This window comes from Amaranthus tricolor, chromosome 10 (assembly GCF_026212465.1).
Source record: "Amaranthus tricolor cultivar Red isolate AtriRed21 chromosome 10, ASM2621246v1, whole genome shotgun sequence".
Taxonomy (NCBI): domain Eukaryota; kingdom Viridiplantae; phylum Streptophyta; class Magnoliopsida; order Caryophyllales; family Amaranthaceae; genus Amaranthus; species Amaranthus tricolor.
In genome coordinates this window covers 7,265,463-7,276,366 of record NC_080056.1, presented here as the reverse complement: position 1 = coordinate 7,276,366, position 10,904 = coordinate 7,265,463, and the positions used below count along the sequence as shown (strand labels likewise).

The 10,904-nt window shown below is 32.5% G+C and overlaps 2 protein-coding genes across 2 annotated transcripts; both read right to left on the bottom strand.

Annotated features, from left to right (window-relative positions):
* Positions 1 to 128: 128 nt before the first annotated feature.
* Positions 129 to 3,351, bottom strand: LOC130824780 (putative protein phosphatase 2C-like protein 44). The gene is made up of 5 exons (XM_057689800.1): positions 3,187 to 3,351; positions 1,968 to 2,282; positions 836 to 1,091; positions 390 to 523; positions 129 to 257 (listed from the first exon to the last, which is right to left on the bottom strand). Exons 1-5 carry the CDS (start codon positions 3,217 to 3,219, stop codon positions 129 to 131), a joined length of 867 nt encoding a protein of 288 aa, XP_057545783.1. The 5' UTR covers positions 3,220 to 3,351.
* Positions 3,352 to 5,681: 2,330 nt separating this feature from the next.
* LOC130825655 (60S ribosomal protein L14-1-like) lies at positions 5,682 to 8,115 on the bottom strand. The gene is made up of 5 exons (XM_057690984.1): positions 7,958 to 8,115; positions 7,744 to 7,845; positions 6,861 to 6,990; positions 6,674 to 6,786; positions 5,682 to 5,946 (listed from the first exon to the last, which is right to left on the bottom strand). Exons 1-5 carry the CDS (start codon positions 7,958 to 7,960, stop codon positions 5,893 to 5,895), a joined length of 402 nt encoding a protein of 133 aa, XP_057546967.1. The 5' UTR covers positions 7,961 to 8,115; the 3' UTR covers positions 5,682 to 5,892.
* Between the last annotated feature and the right edge of the window lie 2,789 nt (positions 8,116 to 10,904).

The following is a 10,904-nucleotide window of genomic DNA, read 5'->3' as shown; positions in this document are numbered from 1 at the left end:
TAATTTCACCATCTAAATGAAGAAAATTACCTTATTTTCTTTTCTCCTTTATTTTCTTCCATTTAAACATAGTATTACAGTTGCATATAAAAAGAGTTCAGCTGTAAATTTACCAGAAATTATAAAATTTAATTAATCAAACAAGAAATTCTGCTCCTGCTCATACTATTTAAGGCTTCCCTTGCTAAGCATTGTGCAGCTTCCTTGGGATCATCTATGTGCCTTATAAGATCCACAGCCTCTTGATTTCTCATTACCTGAGTAGAAACATAAGTTTTTTGGGTCATTACCATTGTTTTTTCCAAAAACATGTTTGCTCGAATTTTTGTATCGAATCATGTAATGAACATATAACTCGATGAAGTTACCTCAAATATACCATTACTTACTAAGATGATGAATTCGGTTTCTGAATCTATTCTTTCCGTAGCAACAAGCAGTTCTGAACTATTTTCGTGCTTCCTAGTTTGTTCAATCCCAGAGTGGCATGCTTGTATATATTCTCTTGGAATACGCATTGCCCGTGATATGCAGCCATGAAAACAAGTCTTAGTTCGATATATGGCTTCATTCGCTGCTTTTATGTGTTAAACATCATCATCATATTCCACTCATAAAAGTTATGATTAAATTTAGAGAGCGTTTGATGACGGCAGATCATGCCCATTTCCTAGTATGTGTTTAAACATGTTTGATGAATGGGTTTTCAGCATTCTATTTACACAAAATGGTGTGCCAAAACAAAAAGATTTTTTGTTAAAAAACAAAAAAGGAAAAATTTGTTATGTGCACAAATTTCAGCTAAAGATGGAGAAATGGTGCAAAAACTACATACCTGCTATCAAGCGTTGAGGCCAATACCCTTTTCCTGTGTACCGATTTGTCGTGCACAATTGGTGAGCGACGCCATCTCTGCACACAATAGCTTTATGACCACCCATTTGAACGATCACAAGTTTTTCGCCATCAATTGCCATCACTGATGCGGAACCAACATTCGCTATCTTTTCTGGTTTATCAGTGTCGAGCTTTGCTCGTGCATTAAGGTATCCCTTTCGGATTGTTTCTTTGCCCTTTCTACTCACCATAGACTGTACTCTAACATCAAAATCAATTTGTCAAAACAAATGAACATGGTACCTAATTCACTATAAGTTTGGGTCATAACATCTAACTTGCACAATACATAAGCACTTGAAAACAATAAATCTTTCAATTTAGATACAATCTTGCCTAATCAGGAGCTAAATTAGTTTGAATCAATGTTACATGAAATGAAATTTGATAAGAAACGAGAAATGTAAATCTAATGTTTTGGAAATACAGGAAATAAATTTTATCCAATAGAAGTTAAGATATGGTCATGGACACTAACTATGAATCAAAAGTCTCATATTACAAAAGTTGAACATACTATAACCACAAAAAAAAAAGAAAAAAAAAGGAAAAAAGACAAGTTTTTCCATCTTGATTAAAACGAGAAACACAAAACGTTATGTTAGTGTTTAGAATCAAGTTTCCGTACATATACAAATTGTTGAAAACAGGATTTGAGTATATTTTTGCGTTATATCCCTCAATTACTGCCAAATCCTTTGAAGCGGCCTAAAACGCGATTTTTTTACACTTTTATGATGCAAAATTCGATCAATTTGAAAACTTTTATGATACAGCCGATAAAGAAACACTTCGAGCAAAACGCGCAAGCATTACACAGTATAACATAATAGATGAGACATGAATGTTGGGATAATTTATCCCACATCGATAAACTAAAAATGGTGTGCATACTTTATAAGTCATTGGAGCCCTTCCTCCATTATCATATGGTTTTGGGATAGTATATCATTGGCTCATGAAGTTCATGCACCTCGTATTTTCCCGATTATATGCTAGCATTGACAATAAATCCAGTAAACTTAACAGTGAAAGGTATAATTGTATTCCAATATGAGATCATATCATACCTCCTTGAGGTTTATATCAAAAAGATTTGTTTGCAAGTACCTACAAATGGATTCAGCAATTACAGCATTAGAAACATCATAAAACCACAACTCAAGATTACCCATTTCTTCTCTTTGCACAACCACTCTATCTGGTTGTTCTAACTCACTCTCACTGCCTTCTGTTCTCCATGATCGGTCCTCGACCACGACCACGACCTCGACCACATAATATCCATGTGAAATTGGCATCATCCATGGTAGTTTCTTACCATTCTTCAACCCTCTTACATCATTATCATCATTTCCCTTGAAGAAACTTTTCACACTAAATGCCTGCCCATATTCCATCAAAACACAAAAGTTCATGATTTTAATCTTATGGATTCTTTTTTTGCTTTGTAACTAACAATGTCATAGGGTCTTCACTATTAGTTAAGCTTTTGGTATTAGTTAAGCTTTTGGTTGAGTTAATTTCTTGACATGGTATCAGAAGTCAACATAACAAGAAGTCATGGATTAAGGTCCCACGATATGTTATATAATCTAACAAACAGTTCTATATAGTTTTTATGAACGGGCTACACTGACTAGTATGATGTTGATCAACAACTAACAAACATTTGTTGTGCATGCAAAAACTTGCAATGTAAATTCACCCACCTTCTCATTAGCTATTAAATGACTTCCACCTAGAGTGGAGTTTGAAATGGTCAGATGTAACCAATTTTACCTTTGTTAATGATAAAACTAACAAAAGAGATTATTTTTAATTGTCCCTTCTTAACAAAATGAGTCATTTTACTTTAAATCTTTGGCCCATTGAAATCTTAGATATTGTTTGTTTGCACATAAATTCTATAGGAATTCTAAATCACCATGAATTTACTAATTAGTGTTTTGTTTGTTTAACAAAATAATTAGAAGCCATAGGAATCAATAATTTAGAGGAAATCCAATTTCCTATAAAACATTAGATCTTAGAAAATTTTAAATTGATGGTTGAGATTCCATAATTCCATAATATATTATATACTCTAACAATTACAAATTTCTTGGTTAATTATAATTTTTCATTTTCAAACAAATACTACATATTCCAATTTCTAGGGAATTAGCAATAAAAAAAATTTCTCGAGTGATATATTTCCATATAAATTCGATTTCAATAGTAACCAAATGACTTCGTATAATAACTAAAATTAATATGTTTTCTAAAAAAAGAAGAAAATGATATTACCTTGAGCTTTTGGCGCAAGTCCTTGAGTTTCATGGTAATTGGCACTCCTAGGAGGGTTTTGAAATGTTTGGTTGAGTTGAGTAGGTAGCAAATTGATATAGCATTGGATTTCAAACAAGGAAAATATGAGAAAATTTAGCTTAAAATGGGGATTCAAAAAGGGCACAAAATTAGGAATTTAGTTTTGAAAGTTATAGTAATTTGTAGTCCAACATTATACCCCGGACTATGTGTTTATGCGGATTGTTGGATTGATGATCTTGATCATAACTTTTCAAAACTATTTGTTACGACAAAATTTGAAATAGAAAAGAGATAAATGGAAATTGAGTGGAAGAGACATATGAAAATTGAATTCAAAACCTTATAGAATTATGTGTTTATAATGACTCTTATTCATCGTAAAAACAATTTCACCATAATTTAATTGGCAATTAATGGTTTTCATTTTTATTTTCTAAGATTTAAAGTAATAAATAGCTTGTAACAGAAAAAGAGTTGACACTTTTACTTTATTAATAAGTTGTTGGTATAACAAGTTACAATTAGCATGAATCACTCAAAGAATACTACATTGCTTTAAAAAATAATAAAAACATCATTGTGCGGTGATATAGGTTGGCTATGTTTTGAACAAAGACCAAACTATATGCACACGTTTGTTTTGAGGTTTTGAAATTCAGCAATTAAGGCTGAAAGTTTAGATTGTAATGTAAAATGTTTTTTTTGTGTGATTTTTTGTGGGTTTTGTCATAAGAAATATTAAGAAAAGATATGTTGAATTGAACAACTTGAAAATGGCTGATCCAAGGCTTAATTTGATACAGATTCACCACAAATTAAAACCATGGGCTCCTAAGAACACATTCAAACTTTAAGCCAAAAGAATGAAAAGCATAGGAACTTCAACTCACTAAAACCAATCCAAGTTAAAGTAAATTGCAAAGAGAGAACAAAGAAATTTGCTCAAAGGTTGTTTTGTATTGAGAATGTAAAAATAGGTTGTGTATTACAAGAGTTCATACATCCTATTTATACTAAAGCATTCAGCAATGAGTACAAACTTTGAAAATGAAAGTACAATCAAAATGGCAATAAAATGCAACAGCTAGTTAAAGAATAAGGAGATTTTTGCTGATTTTTTTTGTTGTCTCTAACAGCTAGTTTTGTTGTCTCTAACAGCTAGTTTTTCTTTAGGATTTGCAAATCATCTCTTCTATCTTCTTGGGATTATTTGTGGCTGATTTGTAGGAGATATTATCATAAAAATCCCACTCAATCTTCAAAACATATGGCTGTTGTAAATTAGCTGGTTTTGAAGAATGCAACGGCTCAATTAATTTGGAGAGTCTGATTGCTTGTTTTGATCCATGCGTTTAATTGTGTAAAGGACGTCCCATGAGCAAAATAAATATTAGACTCAATAAAATAAAAAATTACAACTCGACTAACTAAACATGAGACATGATTAAGCTTGATCCTAAACCTGGCTTAATCATCTCTAAGATTTTGTTTCATTATAAAAATGAAAATACAAAATAAAAATTAAAGAAGAAGATTTAGTTCATGATTACAAAATTAAAAGACTTAACATTTGAACCTTAAATTTGAGCATCTTCCATATGATGAATCATGGTATTGATCCTGGTTAGCTCATGAGAACTAGATGTAGGTGATCCTACATCATGCGGTCAACTAACCATAAGAAAAGCCATGATTCATTTTGGACAATCACAAATATAGGCGTTTAGCAATTAATTTTGGGAAATTGTTAAAAATAAAATTAATATCTGCTCAATCCACTGAAAATAAATTTAATTATTAATTATTATAAATCGACTTATTCAGTGTAATTGCTGAAAATAAGACTAAATATTCTTCATTTTTAATTGATTGATTACAAATAAGCTCAGAAGATGGTTATAACAATAAAGTGGATTTATTAACAAATATATCTAGTAGGTGGATTTATTTAAAAATAAACAAAGTGAATTTATTTACAACAAATCAAGCAATATAGTTTATTATTGACAAATTTCCCATTATTTTTATTAATTTTAATTTTTAACATTTTAGTTATTCAAATAGTTAAAAATATGTTTGGTAAATATCTTTTACGTCAATTGAAAAGCTCACTTTAAAACTAAATTTTTAAAGCTACTCATAGCTTTTTCACTCATTTTTAGCTTTTGACCAATTTTTTCTCTAATAAATAGTCACCAAACATAATTTTACCAAATATATTCATAACAGCAAACCTAAACAATTCACAAATTCTTATATGAGACGCTCTGACTATAAGACACCTTATATACGGGTTAAATAGCGTAACAAACTGTGAATATCAAAAAATCAAATGTGACAAAATCACTAAAATGGAGATAATATAAACTATTAGCATATGAACTCGTTATAAAATCCTCACACAAAGAGACAGTCTCTCAAAGGTAACTCTACTAATGCCAATTCACGACTAATTTTTAGCTATTGTGGGGTAAAGAAAGGGCGACTTCAAAGTTAAAACCGAGAAAAAATCACAAAATTGTAAAACAATCATAGCAAATTGGTTACAAAATGCAGATAAAGATCTGAAGATATAAAATCTCTTTACTTGGAAGTACCTCACCCAAAAATTATCCTTAATTTTAAACATCCAAAGGTAAAATAAAAGACAACAATATCTTAAAGACTAAAGGCTAACACAACCTATGCAGTCTCTTTCTTCAACTTTGCAAGCTCCTGCCTAACAGCTCCTGCTTTCTGCCACACCGAACCCACAAAACAAGCATATATGAATCAACAAACGAGCACCATGGTGAATGCTTAAACGTTATTATTTAAACAAAACAAAGACCATTGAAATGAAATGTAGGCGTATGAGCAAAGAAGTAAAGAACCCACGCAACATAATAAACCTATGCTTCACCGACAAAAACTATGTCTCCTGATATACATAATAAACCTCAATAGTTTGGGTAAGAATGTCCCTTGAAACTACACTTACAATCAAGGGCACTCGCAATAGGATAACTGACAAACATAGAACTGAAACTCCAAGACACACCTTCACAAGGACTGGTAGCACAACAAACAAGGAATATCAAAGTTCAATCAGTCATTTTGGTGCATAGTGCAAAAACACGGTTTCGGTAACGATCGCAAAACGAATTTCACAGCAATACAGGTGATTTCGCAGGCAGCCTATATTTTGGTTGCGGTAAACTCAAAATACAATACGGTCACGATATGGTGATGCAGCCTTGTTTAGCACTATGTCTTGCTACCTAAAAATAAAGCACTAACACCAAACTCCACTGTAACTAATGCAAGTCTACAAATGTACCAACTTCCACTTCACATGGTAATAGTAACTCCCGAAAACATAGTGCCTAACAACAAACTCAAGTAGTAATAGAAACCAACTAAAGAAAATGAGGACCTAGTAGAATTGTAGGGATGAAACAATGATTTATTGACAAACAAATACCTTGATCTTGGCTAGCATTATCTTGAAGCGGTCAAAGTCATTTAGTGCAGCCCTTCTCTTCTGCACAATCAGTTTTCTTCCCCAAGAAGAGCTCTCCCATTTGTTTTTGACATCTACACCATTTTAGAAAAATGAATACCATTTACTATAATACATGTAACATAATACAAAGAAAAAGCAGCCATACCAGCAGCCTCCATTGCGTCAATTAGAGTCTTCTTTTTTGGCACCTTCTCAATATCAATCTTGATGTCGGTCAACGACAACCTTTTCAGATTCATCTGACCCCTGACCATGTCTGGAGCATCAACCAAGACCTTTAACAACAATTCATCAAGTATAATCAGAATTCACCAAAGCTGTGAAGCTACTTTCTACAGCAAACAAGGCATACTTTATGATATTAAAGCGCAAGCATCAATCCAAAATACATATACAATATACATATACCACATAGACTACATTACTCAAACTCAATTATCTACGATGGGTAATTAATTCAAAGTCCAAACTCCAAAGTACACAATTCATTGAAATAATATATTAATCATTTCATCAACCATATCATCAATATAATATTAAAGAACATAATTTCAAGTACTCAAAGCAATTAAGAAAAAAAATGTTAAGTTCCAATTCACAAAACTTGCAAATTGAACATAGGTTCAACTAATTACAATCAATCAAGCTCAACTAATTAACCAAAGACCTCAAATTCTCCAATTTGAAATTTATTATACCACATCAACAATTAAGCACAGCAAATCAACAATTTTGATTGGAATAATTACTCATAAAAGCTACACAGTTAAACACTTAACCCAGTTATGCTAACAATCAACTAAAATCTAATTTCATACATAACAAAACATCCTCAAACCTACCCTTTGCAATTTCTCAGAAACATAAAACCCCTAAATATAATTGATCAAAAAAAACGCACAGCAACATTGCATTTCAAAAACAAAAAGGATCATGCAAAAAAGAGGAAACTCAGCAATAAAAAGCTTAAAAATGGCGAAATAGATAAAAATTGAATTGGGAAAGAAAGGAGAGATCAAATGGCGTACTCTATTTTGGTCCAAGACGTCGACGATGACGACAAGGCGGCCATACTCTTTTCCGTAATTCACCAAAGCTACTCTACCGATCTCAATGTACCTCTTGAACGGCTACAATCAACATAATAAGGATTAGCTATTACTACATTGATTAATCAATCAAATTAAAATCTTGGATAATGAATGAAAATCATGGAAATGATGAAAAGATGAGAGATTTTACCATTTTGGAAATGAAGTTAGCGGCGAGAGACGAAGAGAAGGCAATCGGAGTGAGAAGACTACGAATGATGATTTAGGGTTTTTGATAAGAATTTTTATATGGTAAGAGAAGTGCTTAGGTTAGGGTTTTCTTTTCTGGCCCAAATAGAGTAGTAGTAGGATTGGGCCGGAAACAAACAAAGAATGAAAATTTGTGAAAATTTGAAATGTATAAGTGAAAAAATCAAAAAAATGAATCAAAAAAATTAAGTTTCAAAAATATTTCAAAAGTAAGCGTGAAAATTTCAAATTTGAGGTTTGGAGCTGTTTGCAGTTAGTAACTGCGAATAGCTATGTACATAATTTTTTTTTTTGCTAATTTTTGAGTTGTTATTTGTTTTATTTGCATTAGAGACATTAGAATAAGTAATTACGAGTCAATGTATGTTTCAGGCGGTATGATTCATCGCCAAAACTCCGATCATTCGTAAGTGAAAGCTTGGAGGCTATGATAAAGTAATTAAACATATATATACAACAAAATGTATACAAATGTTTGAAATATACAACTAAATAAACATATATATATATATATATATATATATATATATATATATATATATATATATATGCTCCCACGCCCACAGCTGAACATTGGAAATGTAATTAGTATGTAATTCAACTACAACGGATTAGAATTAAATGTTATTTTTATTACCTGTAATTTTTTATCATATAGTTGTGTTGTCAGTTTAACATTATTATATGTGTTATAGATTATCATGCTAGTATAATATATATAATATATTACCTTGAGTTATAGGTTCTAGTGTTGTGACCTTCGCTCCCACAACGACGACAATTAGATCGTTTCTTTCTACCCTCATCCATTTTGCTGGCAATTCTCCTAGACTTAGGCCTCCTTTTACCCCAAATTTGATCGGGATCATGTCTAAGTTCAAAGCCCGTGTATTGCGGCCATGACCTCTTATCGATCATTGGCATAAAGTAATGTTCGTATGTACTTGCATAACTTTGAGATGTATAGCACGGATCCACGAACCTCTCATATGAAAGGTGTCGTTTGATGCAAATAGCAAGTACATGTGAACAAGGTAGGTGGTATATCTCAAGTTTGTTACATGTGCACTTCATTTGATTCAAGTCTACATGTTGAATTTTACCCCCCTTTGACGATCCTCTAGTTCCCTTCCCAGTCTTAACTTCGAATACACCTCTTCTATAATCAAATGCGATTATGTCATGGAAATTTGCCTTCTCAGTGTTTCTATTGATAATCCTGGTGGCATGCGCTGTGTACATGTGTCCTCCAAGTAATCATGCGCTAGCACGTTCACGTCTTTGTACAAAGTAGTCGTTTACCCGATAAAAGGTGAATTCAACAAGTGTTGTCAAAGGTAAGAAACGTACATCTTTCATCACATAGTTGAAAACTTTAGCTAAGTTCGTGTTAGTAACGCCATACATATGACCTCCATCATGATACAACGACCACTTAGACATATCACCCACGTCATCAATCCAGAAAATTGTCTCTCGTTTTGCAGTCGCAATTGCCTTTAAACCATTCATTACCTTAACTTGTTGTCTTTCCTCAACTGTTTTACCAAACAACTTCTTTAGCTGAACATTACCCATAGCACGATTGAAGTTGCTAAGCAAATGGCGTAAGCAAAACCTATGATAAGCATTAGGTGGTTGCCACTCCGTCTCTTCTGTGGTTGCTAAAATACCCGCGTGTCTATCAGAAATAACGCATAAACCCATTATCTGTGTGACATACTTACGAATACAAGCCGTGAACCACGACCATGCACTTATATTCTCCTTCTCTACCAAGGCAAAGACTAATGGAAAGAATCCCTTATCACCATCTTGGGCAATGACAGTCAATAAGGTATGACGATATTTACCATACAAGTGTGTGCCGTCAATGGCGATAAAAGGTTTACAATAATTGAAGCCTTCAACGCAAGGTTTAAAGGCCCAAATGCCACGTTGGAAGGTCCTAATATTAGGTCTCACATATACACCCGTGTCATTGTCCTCCTTAAAATACCACTCAAGTACTAACCCCGGGTTGAAATGTTGCAAAGCTTCTAAAAAATGTGGAAGGAGTGAGTAAGAACCTTCTCAGGTCCTGTAAATGGACATCAAGGCTTGTTGCTTTGCACACCATGCTCGCTTATAATTCACATCCACACCAAAATGATCTTTAACCATCTGCCATACGACAGATACCTTAATGGATGGGTATCAACAATAAAAGTTAAACTCAAAAGAATTTCTCGTAAGACCCACCAATGTTCAACCCTTAAATTAACAATAAAAGAGATCAAAATTTGAAAATGGGTATCAACAATCAAACTTAAAAATCATTTAAAAGATGAAAATAATCAATCATTAATAGCTAAATTTGGAATTGAAATTACTCACGGTGCAACAAATCTTACTCCATATTTTCTTCTTCTTATAACATATGACTTCTTCCTACCTCTCTTTGATAGTGTTGTATTTGATGGGCATTGGTGTTGGAAAAGTTGATAGTTACTTAAAATAGCCGAAATAGATATTGCAATTAAGTCAGTTTGTGGCACTTTAATGTTTGATCTAGTGGTGGGTTTAGGACAATCAATTATGTTTTGTGATAAGTCAATTTACTAATAATTGAGATCAATTTACTGTAAAAAGAGAGATTAAATGTAAAGAAGGATTCTTGATTAAAGTGCGACTTTTATAAGTCAATGAATACGAGAGGAACAATATTGTGAGAGATAGAGTGAACGGGAACAAGTAGGAGAAAGGGAGAAAATCATTAAATGTTGACTCAATAAAATAAAATGAATCATGTGCTAAGTATGTGATGATTAACAATCCAACTTAATGGTTAATAAACAGAATTAATAAGTAATATGTCATGTAATCCTATTTATATGAGAAACAACATT

Bases quoted from the DNA above. Each gene is read 5' to 3' on its own strand.
- LOC130824780 (XM_057689800.1), bottom strand. From the start codon at position 3,219: ATGAAACTCAAGGACTTGCGCCAAAAGCTCAAG. The intron at 1,092-1,967 runs GTATGATATGAT...GTTAGAGTACAG, and splicing joins TTGATATAAACCTCAAGGAG to TCTATGGTGAGTAGAAAGGG. The intron at 524-835 runs GTATGTAGTTTT...GCTGCATATCAC, and splicing joins GCCTCAACGCTTGATAGCAG to GGGCAATGCGTATTCCAAGA.
- LOC130825655 (XM_057690984.1), bottom strand. The intron at 6,991-7,743 runs GTACGCCATTTG...TTGTTGTTAAAG, and splicing joins ACGTCTTGGACCAAAATAGA to GTCTTGGTTGATGCTCCAGA. The intron at 6,787-6,860 runs GTATGGCTGCTT...AAAATGGTGTAG, and splicing joins TGACGCAATGGAGGCTGCTG to ATGTCAAAAACAAATGGGAG.